The sequence below is a fragment of the Ornithorhynchus anatinus genome, chromosome 13, assembly GCF_004115215.2.
Source record: "Ornithorhynchus anatinus isolate Pmale09 chromosome 13, mOrnAna1.pri.v4, whole genome shotgun sequence".
Taxonomy (NCBI): Eukaryota; Metazoa; Chordata; class Mammalia; order Monotremata; family Ornithorhynchidae; genus Ornithorhynchus; species Ornithorhynchus anatinus.
The window spans coordinates 23,208,889-23,225,789 of NC_041740.1; the positions used below are offsets into that span (position 1 = coordinate 23,208,889).

Genomic DNA, 16,901 nt, shown 5'->3' on the forward strand with positions numbered 1-16,901 from the left:
GCCGTAGGAGGCGGGCGCAGCCCGAGGACGGCGAAACGAACGGGAAGGCGGGTTTCCGTGAGGGGGGGGGGGGGGGGGTTCTTCTCCGCCCTGCCAGTCGGAAGGCCGGAAGCGGGGAGGATATACCGCAAGCCAGAAGGGTCGGAGACACGCCGAGGCATCCTAGGCCCGGGCGCCCGCCCAGACGGGCCTACGGATGACCTGAGGGACCCTTCTCAACTGGCCGGTAGACCGGGAGACAGACCTCCGGAAAGAGCACAGGGCCGGGAGGCGGAGGACCGAATCCCGGCTCCGCCTCGTACCGGCCGCGTGACCTCGGGCGGGTCGCGCGACTGCTCTGCGCCCCAGTTCCCCCGGGTGCAGAACGGGGATTCGGTGACCGTTCCCCCTCCTACTGAGCCCGGGAACCCCGTGTGGGACCCGGATATCTCGTATCTGCCCCGGGCAAGCGCGGCTACTAAAATCGGCATTCTCTTCTCCACCCGACGTAGATTTCTGTATTTTACTTCTGCGGTACAGAGACGGAGTGCTCTAGGCGCCCCGGGGCCCGAAACGGTGCCCCCAACGCAGCGGACGCCGACGGTGATCGAATCCTACCGCTGACAGTGACGATCGAGGACGTTCTGGCCCCACGTCGGGCCGTCGGTAACGTCCGGAGAACGAGGGGAACCACAGCGCGGCCAAACGGGGCTATTACCTGAGAGAAGGCGGACCAGATGTTTCCGTATCAGGCCGGGCGGCGAGGTGATCCTCTGGGCCACGGTAAACTGCACCAAGGCTTTAAGACCGCTGTGCTGGATTATTGGAAGGAAGGAGGGGCGGGGGAAATACCGGAAAACGACAAGGGAAGCGAATCTGCTCAGATCGTTGCGGCCGAAGGACGCGGCAGCCGTAATAACGATCGTCAGGCGCTTACGGGGCGCCGGGGCCCGGGGTAGAAATCCCCGTGTTGCAGGAGAGGCGAGGGGGTCCGAAGGCCCAGGGAAAGCTCTCCAGTTCGGTGGGGTTCCGAGACCCGGCCCCCGCTGGAGGGGAAGAATGGGAACCTCCAGCCCGCTGGGAGCCCGTTCCCTTTCCCCTTGAAAGCGTGCGCTGGGGTGAAAGGGGAAACTGGGGACCCAGAGCCTTCTCCGCACGGCCTGAGCAGAAGAACGGGTCTCCCGGAGCCGACGCCTGACCGAGGAGGCCGAAGCGGGACAGCGGCTGTGGACGGCGTCACCCGTACAAGCCAGGAGGCGGCGGAACGTACGGCGTGAGGACGGCGGGTTCCCAAGGAGAGAAGGGGCCGCCCCGAGCCACGACCCCAGACTCGCTCTCCGCGTCATCCGTACCTGCCTGTTCTGGAGGGCTCCGAACAGAGGCTTCCCTTCGTCTCCCAGGAGGTTTTCTTAATGGGGGGGGGGGGGGGGGGGGGAGGAAAGAACGTCCATCGGCATCACGGAGAGTTGAGGGAGGGCCCTCCCGAAAGCGGTCGGCGCTGGGTTTCGGGGGATCCCACCCCGGGCGGGCTCTCGGCCCCAACTCCCCGATGCAGCTTCGGCGGGCCGGAGGCGCCGAGCTCCCCCCCGTCGCCCGGAGAATGAGGAGCAGGGCTCCCAGCTCCAGGGCGCGGAGCGAGCTCACGGTAGGAGGAGGAGGAGGAGGAGGAGGAGGAGGAGGAGGAGGAGGAGAGGGCTTCGGTCCGGGGTCCCCTCTGACCCGACGGAGTGACGGTTTGCGCGAGACGGTCCGAGAGGGAGCTCGGCGCTCACGTACCTCGCTCCTCCCCAACTCCCCCGACCTCCGCTTCCCGTCTCCTCCGTCGACCTCTCGCCCGAGGCCCGAAATTCTTCCCGAAAAGTCCCTCCCCCTCCGACCCCGTCCCACCTCGTCTTCCTCGCGGGCTCCGGGTTCCGTCCCCGCCGAGAGGCCGGCTCCGCCCGAACCCGCCCTCTCGCCAGGTCGCGTCCTCCCGACCGTCGCCTCTCGGGGCTTCCGTACCGACGCGCGCCCGTCTCGCGGGCCACGGCAGTCGGGCGCTAGCTCAGGTGTAAATCCCCCTTTCCCCCCACGCTCTGGAATTCTCATCTCGACAGCGTACAACCGGGGCCCGGCCCCTCAGCCCCCCGGCCTAGGCGGCCACCCAACCCCATCTGTAAATCCGCGTCCCGAAAGAGAGAACCGGAAGGTTCTGTCGCGACACCGTTCCAAGCGCCGGGGCGGGTCCGGGCCGAGCGGGGGGAGAGCCCCGCTTTACAGCCGAGGGGACGGACGGCTCCTCGAGGGGCGAAGCGAGACCCGGCCCGAGCGGCCGCGTCGGGACGGGAGCCCGGGCCGACGCCCCTTCCGCCCGGCCGCGCTTGCTCCCGGGGCCCGGCTAGCGGCTCCTGCCGCTCGCCCTCCCCCCCCCCCCCCCCCCCCGGCGGGTCCGGCCGGCCGCAGACGACCTCCGCCATCGGCCTCGCGCTCCCGACGCGCGTCCCGGCCGGCCCGCGTCCGGCCGGCGCCCACCCCGGACCCGCTCTTCGGCCCGGGCCGCCGGGGAGATCTCCGGCCGGGGGGGCGGGCGCTCTCCACCCCGGCCCGCCCCGGCCCCCTCCCGGGGCGTACCGAGGCACTGGACGGTGAAGGCGCAGCTGCTCCACACGATCCCCGGGATGCGGGGATCCGTCTCGCTGGGGGGCGCCTGCAGGCCGACCCTGTAGATCGTCGTGGCGAAGAGAACCAGCATCTCCCTGTTGCCGCTGGAGTACCTGGCTCTAGGAGGCAAGCCGGAGAGCCGTCAACGAGGACGGGGCAACGGCCGTTTCCCCTCTAGACTCGACGTCCCCGGCGGGCGGGGGGGGCGATCGACCGACCCTCACGCGGTCGAGTGGCTTTCCGGGGGCGGGGGGCCGTGCCGGGCGCTCGGCGGGTCCCAACCGGGCAGCGGACGGAGCCGATCCCCGCCGGACAGCGGGCTCACGGGCCCGCGGACAACAGAAGAGAGGCGTCGACACCACCGGAACCGAGAAAGCGAATCGCATCCCTGCTCGTTAGCGAAACGAAGGGAACGCTAAATACCTCAAGCTCTCAACTCGCCGCTCCGCACCGCGGTAAATCCTTCACGGATACCAGTAAGAGACGGGGGCGGAAATCACGCTCACCACCTCGATCGGGTCGTACTTGGCCCACGCCGTCAGTGCAGCGCTCTGCACGCAGTGAGCGCTCAGTGAACCCCCGAGTCCAATCTGTGACGGGGAATCTCATCTTCCGACGCTCGATCGGGACGGTACCCGTTCAGGGCTCACTAACGTGCCGAGGAGCCCGGTGCCGGGTAGGGACCGTCTCCGTCCGCGGCCCGGCCGTGCCTCCCGGGCACGCAGTAAGCGCTCCGTCGGGCCGGCCGGACGCCGGCCGAGAGACGAGACGGCCAGGTCAGGGGGTCTGAAGCCGGCATCCGCCGCTCATTTGCCGGACGAGGAAACCAACGCGGAGGAGGGGAGGTCGCGGCGGGCAAGCGACGGAGCCGGGATTAGAGGTCGGGTCCCCGGGGGCCTCCACTAGGCCCCGCCGCTTCCCGTCGGACCGGATGAGCTTGCGTCTGCCCCCGGGCTTAGAAAACTCTAGGCGCTCAGCAAATAACCACGAGCCAGAAAAGGCCGATCGCGCGCGACCTCGTTCCCCAAAAGAGGACTTGCGACCTCAGGCTGAGGGGGAAGGAGGGGAGTGGGGGGGGGGGATCCGCCGGGGATCTTCGGAGTAAATCAGCTGCAAACCGAACCCACGGACGGAAGGCTCGCGGAGCCCAGGGAAGGGACAAGGAGGCTTCCCCGGAGGGAGGCGAAATGTACGGGGAGCAATTCGGGATAGGGACGAAAAGGGACGGGAAGCGCGAAGCCGAGAAACGAACCCAAAGGGCTAAGGGACGACGGGAAGAGCCGCTTGCCGGCTGCGCGACTGCGGGCAAGTCACTTGGGGTCTCCGGGCCTCAGTTCCCTCATCCGTAAAATGGGGACTGACCGCGAGCCTCCCGTGGGACGACCCGATGACCCCGAATCTCCCCCGGCGCCTCCAACGGTGCTCGGCACCTGGCGAGCGCTTGACAAACACCAACGTCATCGTCGCTATCGTTATTCAAAAAAAAAAAAAACCCCGGCACCCGCGAGACGAACATCCGAAGCGGAGGAGCAAAGGGATGCGAGAGGAGATCCCAGAGGAATCCCACCCGGTCGGGACTCGGGAAGAGGGGGGAGCTCCGATCTCTGAGGGGGACGGGCCGGCAACGGATCTACCGCGGCCCGCCCGCCCCCGGGGACTCTCCGGGGGGGATCTCGGGGAGGGCGGGCCGGGGCCCGGGACGTCGCGCGAGAGGGGAGGGAGAGGACCGGAACGGCGGCTGGAGGACGGAGAAGCGAAGCGACTGGCCCACAGTCGCACAGCTGACAGGCGGCAGAGCCGGGAGTCGAACCCGTGACCCCTGACCCCGAAGGCCGGGCTCTTTCCGCTGAGCCGCGCTGCGTCTATCTAGTCCACCGCTCGGTACGGTGTCTGCCACATCGTAAGCGCTTAACGGAGGAAAAGAGAGGGAGCCGGGAAAAGGGAGAAGAGCGGCAGAGCCGGGGGAACGCGGTCGGGCTCGGAGTTCCGCTCCGTTTCCCCGCTCGATAGGTGAACGAGTCCCGCGGGCGGCCCCGATCCCCCGGGGCCCCGGCGCCCGCGTGGGTCGCCCGGGAGACGGCGAAGGCGTGGAGAGCGAGGGGAATCGCCTCCTCCCAAGCGGAGGCGCCGGGTCGTCGCCCGGCCGCCGAAATAAAGGCCGGGGGGAGGGACGACATCGCCAACGTGCCCGAGCCCCGCGGGAATCAGAAGCCGGCCCACCGAAGACCCTGCGGGTTTGTCGGAGCTCCGCCGCGGCTCTTGGAGATCCCGGGGGTTCGGAAGAGCCCCGAGGTCCCGACGGGCCTCACGGCGACGGCAAATGGGCTCGGCGTCCCCCCTCCTGACGGTCCCCGGGCTGAGATCCGCACACTTACGCAGGCTGGATCCCGAAGCTCAGGATAGAGTGGAATTCCGAAGTAGAATCGCTGGCTCCTTGCTGAGCCCCGGGCGGCGCTTCAGGTTGTTCTCCTTACAGATGGAAAGAGACGCGCGCGGACGGAATTACAAACGAATCCCGGCGCACCCTTTTCGTCGCCATTCCTCTCCCCTTCCCGGCCGGGAGGCGCCCGTAACTCCCCGTCCCGGAATGACCCAGGAATTCACGCCGTTTGGGGAAACGGGGTCCGGGAGGAACAGAAAGCCATTCCCGATCTCGACTGTATTCTCCCCCGACCGGACCGTCCAAGGGCAGGGACCGGTCTCCATCTGCTGCCGACCTGTTCGTTCCAAGTGCTCAGTACGGTGCCCTGCACATAGTAAGCGCTCAACAAACGCTACCGAACGAACGAGTGACCGTCCGAAAGGTTAGGCGCGAGCCGGAGGGGAGGGGGGCTCTGACGTTGGCAGGCCTGGGCCTTCCCATTTAACCTGTCCCGTAAACCTCCGCGAGGGCGGGGATGGGATTCCAACGCCGCGATCCCGACCCCCGCCGCTCGACCGCATTTATCGAGTGCCTCCTCGCACTGAACCCCCGGGGGACACGGTCCCCGCCCCCCGGGACCGCGCGGTCTCGCCGGGCAGGCGCCGGCGGGAGTCGGGCGGGGTCAGCTAGGGGCGGGAGAGCCGCCTCGAAGGCGGCGGTGAGGGGTCTCTTCTGCCGGAGACGGGGGCAGAGCGACTTTTCAGAAAATCATCGCGGCAGCCCAGCGAGGTACGGCCTGGAGTCGGGAGAGGCTCCAATTGGCCCGGGCCAGCGCTGGAGCGGTCGGGATGGAGCAGGGGGGGGCCTCCGGGACCCATCCGTGTCCGAACCGTCCACTCCACGCGCTCGGGGCAGTGCTCCGCACGCAGCGCGCGCGCGCGCTCAGGAAGTGCCGGCGAACGAGTCCGGCGACGGGGCCGACGAGAGAGACGGGCAGAGGAGGGGGGCGGCGGCGCCGACGGTGAGGGGAGATTCGGGGTTTCAGACGCGGGGTTCCGTTTCGGACACGGAGAGTCTGGGGTGCGGGCGAGTCGACCGAGTACAAGCGTCCTCGAGGCGGGGGGAGTCGCGGAAGGTCACGGGATTTAGAGAGCCCTTTACTACGTGCGGGGCGCCGCGCCGGCGGGAGAACCGAGAGCCTTTCACGTCCCTTCGGGGTCCCCGCCGCCTTTCTTTCCCACCCCTCCGCGTCCCGATCACACGTGCCCAGCCATCCCCCGGCTGCCCTCGTCCCCCCGCGCGCCCTCGGAGAGGCACGTGCCCCCAAGAGGCGCAAGCTCTATTAGACGAGGGTCTCTCGGGAACCCACCCAACGGCGCCGCCCGTCCCCCCGAGAAAACGCAGCGCGCGCGCGCGCGCGGCCGGCGGCGGGCCGGGGCCGGAGCCACGCGCGGGGGCCGACCTTCGGCGCTTTTCTCCTCGTAGCCCGCTATCCTGGCCGTGACGACGTCCAACCACCGCGCCGGGGTGAGAAGCCGAGAGACGGCCTCGGCGTCCTCGCTGAGAAGGGAAAACGCAGAGCCCGGTCGGCGCCGCCCCGGGGACCGGGACCGCCGAGCGGACGTCCCCGGAGCCCGCCGGCGTCGGCCGGCGCCGCGGGGCTACCGGTTTAAGGGGACCGGCCCGCCGCCCGCCGGACCTACCCGCTTATCCTCTGGGTCTGCAGCGGCAGGATGGGGATCACGGTGTTGCACAGCGATTTGCACAGGGGACAGAGGTATTCTCCGCTCTCCAGGTCGAAGAGCTCCACGTGAAGGCGCTGCCGAGAGTTCAGCTGCATGGCCTCGAAGTACCTGCGACGTCCCAGAGGACGGCCGTCAATCCCCGCCTCGGCTCCCTCTCCTCCGGGCGGCGGGGAGACGACGGCGGAGCTGCGGCGGACGAGCGTCCGGGGGCCCGGGAGGCAGACGGGGGGCCCGGGGTCGGTGGCTTCGCCCGTTCCCACTCCGCCTCCCGAGTGAAGCCCTGAGCCCAATTCGGGACCGACCCGGGAACGGGGCCAGCGGTCATCCCGGGGCCCGGCCTCCGCTTCAGGAGAGGGGGGACGGAGAAGGGCGGCGGCCAACGCCTCCGGGTCCGGGGCGGGAGGGCCCCGACGCGGCACCCGACGGCTACGGCGGGGGACCCCCGGTCCCCACGGCTTCGGCCGTGCGGCCTCGGGATACCCACGTTGGTATCCGGGAGCCGCTGACGACGTGCGGCGTCCCCGACGCGCCTTGGGATGGGGTTCCTCCCCCCCCCCCCCCCCGGCCCGCCGGGGCCGCGAGGGAACGACTCACTTCTGCCAGCAGGAAGCGTGCATCACGTGACCGCAACTTCCGACGTGGGCGCCGCAAGCCAGGTCCGGGGCCACGAACAGGGGATCCGGCACTTCTAGCACGAAAACAGACGCCGCGGGTGCGGAGGATGTAACGCGAGCCCGACGGAAGCACCGCTTCGCCGGGTTTCTCTTCCGGGGCGCGGATCGCTTCCTCAGCTCCTCGAGGGCGGGGAGCGGGGCTCTCCGGGGCCAAGCGCCCGGGACGGCGCTCCGCGCCCGCTGAACACCGCTGATCCTCCGATTTAAGGTCAGGGTCAGGGGAGCCCCCGCAGGGAACGACCCGAGGGTCCCGTCGCCGCGTCTCAGGGCCGGTCTGAAGACGGGATCTCCGGGGCCAGGAGGAGGAGGGTGGCTCCCGGAAGTCGGAGGACCCGGGTTCTAACCCCACCTCCGCCGCCTACTCGCTCCGTCACCTCGGGCAAGCCGCTGCTCTGGGGAGCTCGGCCTCCCGATGCGTAAAACGGGGATTAAAACCCGGCCCCCTCCTATCTGAGACCGCCGGCCCCACGGGGGCCGGCGACGGTGTCCGACCGGAAGCTCTCCTGGCGCTCAGGGCGGGGCCCGGCGCACGGGAAGCGCTCGACGAGCGCCACGGTCGTGTCTATCTGCTCTTCCTCTCGGGAGGCCGCTGGGACGCCGGCTTGGGAGGGTGATAACGGCCACGTCGGCATCTGCGAAGCGCTTACGACGTGCGGGGCGCCGTCCTAAGCGCTGGGGGAGAATCGAGGTGACCAGGTCGTCCCACGTGGGGCCCTCGGCCTTCACCCCCGCTCTCCAGACGGGGTCGCCGAGGCCCAGAGAAGCCAAGTGACCGGCCCAGCGGACGGGCGGCGGAGCCGGGATTCGAACCCACGACCTCCGACTCCCCCAGCCCGGGCTCTCGCCGCCGAGCCGCGCCGCCTCACGAGTGGACGTGACCCGTTTTCACACACATCCGCCTCTGCCTCTTCCAATCTGTAAATTATTTCCGGGCACTCCCCACCGGACTGTTCTCATCACAGTGACCGCCATCATGAAGAAGAAGAAGAAGACGAAGAAGAAGAAGAAGAAGACGGCTACTAACGAGGAGCGGCGGGGCTCAGCGGAGAGAGCCCGGGCTCGGGGGGGACGCGGGTTCTGATCCCGGGTCCGCCCCCGCCTGCCGTGCGACCTCGGGCAAGCCACTCGGCTTCTCCGCGCCCCGGTCACCCCCGTCGGCGATTCGTGGCAAGGGCCCGGGCTGGGGAGTCGGAGGTCGCGGGTTCCAACCCCGACTCCGCCGCCGGTCGGCCGCGCGACCGCGGGCGAGTCACTTCCCTTCTCCGCGCCTCGGTCCCCTCCTCCGTAAAATGGGGACGAGGACCGGCGGCCCCACGTGGGACGACCCGATCCCCTCCCATCTCCCCCGGCGCTCAGAACGGCGCTCTGCGCGCAGCAGGCGCTTAACAAATACCGACCCCATTTCTTATTAAGACCGGGACGACCCGACCGCCCCGCGTCTTCCCCAGCGCCCGCTGCCGCGTTTGGCACAGAGTGAGCGCTCCATAAACACCATCGCCATAACGACCGCTAAAAAGAAGAGGAGGAGGAAGGACGACGACGACGACGACAGCTGTGGCGTGTTTTTGTTTTTTCCCGAAGCGCCTACTCCGCGCCCCGCACCGTCCTACGCGCGAGGCGCCGGGGCGGGGCGGGGACCGTCCCGCCTGGTTTTAAGAAGGGATCCCCGTGGCACGGGCCGAGGCAACCGAGGCGCCGGGGCGGAACGGCTCGCCCGAGGCCGCCCGGCAGCCAAGCGGGAGGGCCGGGACGAGGCAGAGGCGAGGGGGAGGCGGGGAGGGAGGACAGGGGGGAGGGAAGAGGCCCGCCCTGGGCTCCGAGGCCGTCCATCCCCTCGCCCCCTCCTACCTCTCCTCCCTCCTCTCCTTCCGCCGTCCCGCCCGTCCCGCCGTCGACCCCCGGGCCGCGTCCTCCCGGGGTCCCGCAACGCCCTCCCGCCTCGCCTCCGCCAATCCGATTCTCCCTTCCCCTCTCCGAATCCCCACCTGCGGCCCGCCGCCTCCCAGAGGCCTCCCCACGCCGAGCTCCCCCCTTTCTCCCTCCGCTCCCTCTACCCTCCCCTTCGCCTCTCCGCGGCTAAACCCTCTCCTCCCCCGCCTCCCTCCGCTCCTCCCCCTCTCCCGTCCCGCCCCCTGGGCCCCGGGCCCGTCCGCTCGACCGTACGTATCTGCCCTCTTTACATTCTGTCCGACGCGACGTACGTCGCCCCGGCTCCGTCGAGTCGCCACTGTTTTCAGGAGACGTTCGTCCCCTCGACTCGATTTACTGCCACTGTTCTCGTCTGCCCGTCTCCCCCGATTAGGGCGGGAGCCCGTCAAGAGGGCGGGGGACCGTCCCTCTCTGTCGCCGACCTGTCCGATCCGAGCGCTCGGGACGCTGCCCCGCACACGGGAGGCGCTCGGTAGATACCACCGAACGGATGAACGAACGCTCTCCGACCGAGCCGGGGGCGGGGCTGAGGGTTTCGAGGGCGCCGGAGGCGGGGCGAACCCTCTCAGCGTCAAGGAGTGGGGGCTCATCCGAAAAGCGCCATCGAGACCGGCGCCGCCGGCTCCCTCCGGACCCCGAGTGAGAGGCGCTGGGGACGGACCGCGGGCGAGACGGAGAGGAGCCACGAAGCCCGGGTTCTCCTCCGCCCCCTCCTCCGCGTCGGCCCCTCGCCTGCCCCGCGGCGTCTCCCCATCGCCTTACGGAGCACTCTGCGGGCGCAGACCGGCGCGCGGCGCGCTCGGGAGGGTCCGGGGGGAGGAGACACGACCCCCGCCCCCGCCTCCCCGCGCGAAACGGTTCGGCCGCAGCGAGGTCGAGAGGCGGAGGAAGGGCGTCACGACGGTCGACCGCCGGGTCCGGCGGCAGACGGAGGGCGCGTCGGGGAGCCTACCTGCCGAGGGTCCCGGGGACCTCCCCCGGCGCTGAGCTAGGGCGGTGGATTTCTGGACGCAGGCCGACAGCACCATGGCGGCGTTCTCCAGTCTCACTTCCTGTTCCTCCTGACACAGGATACAGGTGAGCACCTCCTCTTCACCGAGGGAGGGACCCCGCTCAGGTCCCAGAGCGATCCTGGAGTCGGCGGCGACGGCGGATGCGCTGCCGGGGGGGGGGGGGGGGGGGAGAGAAGAGAACTCGGGACCGCCCTTCCCGACGGGGCGCGCCGAAGGAACGGGAGGACGGGGGGGGGGGGGGGGGGGGACGACGACTCCCTCCCTCCCTCCGCCGGCTCTCCCCTCCTTCCCCGCGGTCCGCTCCGGCCGCCGGAGCCGAAAGACGCGGTCCCCGCCCGCCGCGGCGAGCTCACCCGGGGGAGACGGACGCCGACGCGAACGAACGGTTTACGGAGACGTCCGGGACCCCGGTGGGGCCGAGGGCGGTGGGAACGCCACGTGCCCGAAGGGTCCGGGTGGCCCGGGAGGGAGGGGCAACCAGGGCGAAGGGGGCTCAGTCGGGACGGGCCTCCGGGAGGGGGGCGCGGCCTCGACGGCGGCTTCGAAGGCGGGGGGCGGAGGGGGTCCCGGGCCAGGAGGACGACGGAGGGGTCCGGCGCGAGTCCCCCCCGGCGGGGTTTTAAACCCTCCGGTGCCACGTCGAGATCCCGCGGGGCCCCTCCAGACCGCAAGCTCGGGGTGGGCGGGGAGCGGGCCCGCCAGCCGTCCGTCGTATTTATCGAGTGCCCTCTCCGCGCGGGGCGCCGGGCTAAGCACTCGGGAGGGGACGGCACGACACGTTCTCTACGACGAGCTCACGGCCCGGAGGGGGGGACGGACGTCGATCTAGACGACGGCGGTGACGGACGCGGGCGCCGGGGGGCTTCGGGGGGGGCGAATAAAGGGAGCGGGTCGGGCCGGCGCAGAAGGGAGGAGGAAGAGAGAGAACGAGGGCTCGGTCCGGGAAGGCCTCTCGGAGGAGACGTGTCCACGCCGAGGCTTCGGAGGTGGGGGGGAGTCACCGTCCGGCCGTTCCGGGGCGAGAGGCCGGCGGCGAGGCGGGGGAGACCGAGGGCCGGGGCGGAGGCGGGCACCGGAGGAGCCGGGTCCGCGGGCCGGGAGAGCAGAGGGGTGAGGCGGGAGGGGGCGAGGCGGCCGGGGGTCCCCGAGGAGGGGACGGCCCGCCCCCCCCCCCCCCGCGTCGCGGGAGAGAGACGACCCGGGCAGCGGAGCCAAGTGCCGACCGGAGCGGGGAGGTCAGCCGGGGCGGGGGGCGGGGGGGGTGGGGGGGGCCGATAAACTAATCGAGGCGGGGGAGGCCCCGAGCGAGGCGGCAGCCGCTCGGCCGGAGAGGAAAGGGCGGGTCTCGGCGGGACCGGGAAGGTCGAACCGACGGGACCCCTCGGTAGACCCGACGGGGGAGGAGGGGGTCGGCGCGCTCCCCCGAGCGACGGATACGGCGCCCGACGCCGGAATCGGCACCGCCGGGGTTCACGAATCAGTTCCCCGAGGCGCTCCAGATCAAACCGGAGCACACGATTCCATCCTCCGCCCCCCCACCCCGCCGCGCGGGCCCCCCGCGCGGTCCCCGTCATCTCCCCGTCGCTCCGGCGGCGGGGTTTACGGAGCGCTCTCCGGGGGCAGACGAGCGCTCAGGGGAGTCTGAGGGGAGAAGACCCGACCGCCCCCCCCCCCCCGCCCCCATCTCCGGCCCTGTCGTCCCACCCAAAGGTCCCCGACGTGGCCCAACGGGGGCGAAGAGCCCCGCTCTTTCCGACGGGGGGCCGGCTGAGTCGAGCGGCCCCGATCCCGCGGGTCGGGCGACCCCCGCTCCGCCCCTCGCCGGGGCCCGTCGCCCGCGTCCGCATCTCTCGTTTCCCCTACGTACCCCGACGCTCTTCTCCGTACCCCTGATGGGCAACCCTGCTCCGTCCGGTGTCCCTCCCCCCGCTTTCCTTTCAACCGACTCCTCTCCTTCGGACCCCCCTTCCCCCGACCGGGCCCGCCCGGCTCTCCCACCTCTCCACCCGCGCCCTAAAACCCATCTCCGGCTCCGTCCAGCAAGGGCCTCGGCCCGCCGGGGTCCAAGAGGACGGGGCCCGGGACCCGAACGGGGACCGCTCTCCGTCCGAGGGGTCGGACCGGACGTCCCCCCGACCGCCCCCCCCGCCGCCCCGGGGAGGGCGCCGGCTCCGGGAACGAATGAGCCGCCCGACCGGGCCCGGGACGGCGCAGCGCCCTTCGCGGGGACGTGATTCCCGCCCGGCTGGAGGACGGGCGACGACCGCCTCGAGGCCCCAGCTCGACTCTCCCTCCGGCCCGCCGCCCCCCCCGACCTCGGACGGCCGGGCGGGGGATCTCGGAGCGGCCGGGGGGCCCGCTGCCCGGAGCGCGGAATCGGGCGGCCGCGTTTTCGGCCCTCTCGCCCCCCGGGGGGGGGGGGGGGGGGGGGAAGCCCCGCCCTTTCCCGACGGGGGACGGCCGGGTCCAACGGCCCCGACGGCACGGACCGGGCGGCCCCGTCCCGCCTCTCGCCGCCTCTACCGCTCACCCCTCCGCCTCCATCGCGGACTCCTCGCGCCCCCGGTGGGTCTCCGCCGTGTTCTCGTACAGGAGCCTGTGAGTTTCGATGAAATTCTTCTGGAGGGCGGACATCTGGGCCATGATCTTCTGGCGGTGCAGCCGGGCGGCCTCCGCCTTCCTCTTCCGCTCCGCCTTCTCTCTGTCCTGAGTGGTCTGAGCGGGGGAGACACAACCGGACGCCGTCTCGGCGCCGCCCCTCCGGCTCTTCCGACCGCCCCGCCCCAAGCGACCGCCCGGGCCCGACCCCGGTCGGTGACCTCGAGGGGCCCCGGGGCTGGTCGACCTCGGGTCCTTTTAAAAAAAAAAAAAAAAGCCCAAAAAACCAGATCCAACGGGCCCGTCGGACCCGCGCCGGGTTGCGGAGATACGAGCTCTCCCGGGAAAGGGGCTCCCGGATGAGCAAGGAGCAACTCCTCGGGCTCCAGCCTCTCCTCTTCTCCTCCAACCAGAGCTCATCTCTCCCCCCCCCCGTCAAACCTCTCCCCGCGCTTCTCGCGAGAGTCACCTCGCGCGTCTACGCGTTCCCGATTTAATCGTCCACCCGGGCCCCTCTTCTCTCCTCTCCGTTTTCTCAACTTGGGCCGCATCCGCGGCGACCCCCGTCCGAGAGGAAGGAAGAGAAGGGGCGCCGATCCCTCCGTCCGCTCGCCGGGCCGGGGCTCCCCGAGAGAAGGCCCTCGGCCAGTCCCGGTCGCCCCGGTGCCCGAGACGACGCCGATTCCAGGGGACCGGCGGGGGGCTCCCTCAGATTACGAGGCTCTTCCCGAAGAGGAGCCAGCGGGGCCCAGCGGAAAAGAGCCGAGACGCGCGTTCCGACCCCGGCAGGGCCGCGCATCCACGAGCGAGCCGCCTAACCTCTCCGGGCCCCGGTCTCCTCATCGGGAAAGCGGGATGAGATCCCACCCGCCTCCTACCGAGGCCCGCGCAGGCGGAGCGTCGGTTCCGGCGCCGAGCGGGGCGCGGGGACCCCGGCGCGCCCGTGACGGACGCCGCGGTCATCGGCGCTCACCTCGGCGGCCCTGGCGGCGGCGGCTCCCGGCGAGACCGGCCCCGGAGTGGCGCCGGATTTCTCTCTCAGCTGCTTCACCGCGTCGAACATCTGCGAGGAGAGGGCGCGGTGTCCGGAAGGCACCGAGACAGAGGCCGGGGGACGGACCCGCGGGCGGCGGGTTACGGGATCCTTGGGAGCCACCCGATTCCACCCGCCGAGGCGACGCGGCCCATTCCGTGGCGCCGGCCCGGCAGAAGCCCTCTCCGTTTCCACCCCTCTAAGCGTCTGGCGGGCAGGGACCGCGCTGACCGGTTCCGTTGCCTCCCCCTCTCCCGAGCGTTCGGTACGGCGCCGATACCCGTTCCGCGCCGAGCGCCGGCCTAACTGCCGGGGGGGGGAGGGTGGGGGGGTGGAGTACGGTGCCCTGCGCGTAGCGAGCGCTCGACCAACGCTCTCGAATGAATGGCTGAGTGACGGCTCCCCCTCTTCACCCCCTTGTTCCGGACGAGGGAACGGAGGCCCAGAGAGGTGAAGGGACACACCCAAGGTCACGCAGCTGAGAAGCGGGAGCCGGGATCGGAACCCGCAGCCTCCGACCCCCGAGCCCGGGCTCCTTCCACCGAGCCCCGCCGCCTCGCTACGGTGCCCGGGACGCGGTGAGCGCTCGGTGAATCCCACCGACGCGGAGATTCCCCGGCACCGCGACGATCCCGCCCGGGCGCGGGCTTCCGTACGTTCGGTCCGAGGAGAACGGAACTTTCTTGGGCCCGGCGTACGCGCTGAAATCACGGGCACCCGATGACCCCTTCGGCCGTTCTCCCCGCCCCGTCCGACCGAGCCTCACGGAACGGTAGAGCTCGCCTCTGCGCGGAAACCAGGCGGTCCCGCCTAGCCGCTGACCCCCCGCCCCCCCCCCCTTCCCCGCCCCCTCCGTATAAAGAGAAAATAGACGTCGGTATCCGCCGGGCGCTCACCACGTGCCGAGCACCGTTCTAAGCGCCGGGGGAGAGACGGGGGCCTCGGGTGGGCCCACGGGAGGCTCCCAGTCCCAGCTGCCGGGCGGCGGGGCCGGGATTCGAACCCACGATCCCGGACTCTTGGCGCACTGAGCCGGGCCGCCGCCCTCCCGGCCGTTATTTAGGTCCCGGCTCCTCCGGGGCGCCGTCCCCGATCGGACCGCGAGCCCGTCGACGGGCGGGGACGGCGTCGGTCCGCTGCCGAACCGGCCGTCGCGAGCGCTCGGTAAATGCGACCGAACGGACGAACCGGGCCCCCTCGTCCCCCGGATCCGGGGCATCTGTCGCTCCCCCCGCCCGCGGCCCCACGGCACGTCTCTCTAGACGATGTACTGAAGATTTAGCCCCGTATATTGAACGTACACCGAACTCACGACGGGCAAGGTGTCCCGTACCCGGCGAACGCTCAACGGATACCCCCGACGGACCGTCCCCCGTGACGGCGGGATCACCGCTCGAGCCACGCCGGGCCGGACGGAGCGAGCCGAGGCGCGGCGGGGGGAGGGAACGGAAAGGACGGGGCAGCCGGTCACCGGGTCTCCTTCCCGGATCTCCTCCGGGAGAAGCCGCGCGGCTCGGGGCAGGGAGCCCGGGCCGGGGAGTCGGAGGGCGGGGGTTCGGATGGCGGCTCCGCCGGGCGAGGCGCGTCGCGTCTCTGTGCCTCGGTGCCCCCGTCCGTCAAACGGGGACGGAGGCCGTGAGCCCGGCGCCCCGTATCCACCCCGGCGCTCGGAACGGTGCCCGGCACACGGCAAACGCCTGACAGATGCCAACGTTGTCATCATCGTTGTATCCGACCGACGATCGCCCGCTCCCCCCGCCGGCCCCCCGTCGGAGCCTCGCCGGAGGCTAGGGGAGCTCCCCCTCCGAAGCCCCCGTTGCCTCTCTGTGTCGCTTTCGCGTTCGGATCTGCCCCGTCTGCTCACCCCGCCCGCCCCCCCCCCCCGGTCCCGCCCAGGTGATTTCACGGCGCGGCCCCCGTCGGTCCGCGGGGCGGGACCGCGTCCCCCGACCGGGCTCCGCGCGGCGGCGAGGCCCGGTGGACGGAGCGAGGGGGAGCCGGGGGACCGCGGGCGAGTCCCGACGTCCCCGGGCCCTCATCTCGGAAACGGGGAGAGAACGGCCGTTCCCTTACCGAGAGCCGGGGCCCCGGGCGGGGATCGGGTCCGACCGGATCACCTCTCGTCCGCCCCGAGGCCCGGTCCCGTCGTGGTCATCCTCCCTCCTAACAAAGGTACGTCTAAGAGCCCTTACGCCGGCGTCGTTCGTCCGCACCTGCAGTATCCAGGCGATCATGTCTTTCTGAGCCTCTAACTGGGGGATCCCTCTGAGTCGCTCCAGAAGCATCTGGATGTTGAGGGCGTTCTCGGCCGAACTGCCCATCCCTGTCGGAGAAAGCGAGGCGTCCCCACGTGCGCCGGCGCCGGCCCCCGGCCCGACAGAGAAGCGGCGGCAAGCGCGGAGTCCCGGATCCCGATCCCCTCGCGCGGCGGCCGGCCGACGTCCCCGTGCCTCAGTTCCCCCGTCCGGAAAACGAGTCCCGGCCGGCCAACCCGATCCTCTTCCTCCTCCCCCGGCGCTCGATACGTGCTCCACGCGCGCAGTGGGCGCTCGGCCGACGTGCTCGTCGTTCTCCTCCACCGGTGATCGCGAACATCCCCTCCTAGGCCGTCGGCCCGCGACCGCCCCCCCGCCCCCCCCCCCCCGGCCGTCGCCGAACCGCACTCCCCCAGCGCTCCGCGCGCGGCGGGCGCTCAGCAGACGCGACGGGAGGAGCCGGCGCGGCGAAGATCCCCGCGCGGCCAGTTACGTTTCGCTCGGAGCGGTCACCCTTTCCCCACCCGCCCGTCGCCGGCTAGGCGACCGGAATCGGCCGACTCGGGGAAGGCCCCCGCGTCCCCGGAGAGCACGACGAGCCCCGCCTTCGGGAAACCCTCCCAGGTGCCGGGCGCGCAGAGGCCGCAGCCCCGGGACGACCGGGGGATCGCCG

At 71.4% G+C, this 16,901-nt stretch overlaps 1 protein-coding gene across 4 annotated transcripts in view; it reads right to left on the reverse strand.

The window, feature by feature from the left end:
• Positions 1 to 16,901, reverse strand: part of UBR1 (ubiquitin protein ligase E3 component n-recognin 1) — a 98,911-nt gene that overhangs the window by 18,729 nt on the left and 63,281 nt on the right. For 3 of the 4 annotated variants that reach the window (XM_029077236.2, XM_029077234.2, XM_029077237.1), the window contains 11 exons: positions 16,187 to 16,296; positions 13,914 to 14,003; positions 12,873 to 13,057; positions 10,282 to 10,487; positions 7,321 to 7,414; positions 6,685 to 6,834; positions 6,444 to 6,541; positions 4,995 to 5,088; positions 2,590 to 2,738; positions 1,332 to 1,387; positions 698 to 794 (listed from right to left, as the gene is read on the reverse strand). In XM_029077236.2, coding sequence (XP_028933069.1) covers positions 698 to 794; positions 1,332 to 1,387; positions 2,590 to 2,738; positions 4,995 to 5,088; positions 6,444 to 6,541; positions 6,685 to 6,834; positions 7,321 to 7,414; positions 10,282 to 10,487; positions 12,873 to 13,057; positions 13,914 to 14,003; positions 16,187 to 16,296 — 1,329 coding nt within the window. The remainder of the gene's footprint in view (positions 1 to 697; positions 795 to 1,331; positions 1,388 to 2,589; positions 2,739 to 4,994; positions 5,089 to 6,443; positions 6,542 to 6,684; positions 6,835 to 7,320; positions 7,415 to 10,281; positions 10,488 to 12,872; positions 13,058 to 13,913; positions 14,004 to 16,186; positions 16,297 to 16,901) is intronic. The other variant, XM_029077235.2, reaches the window with a different exon arrangement.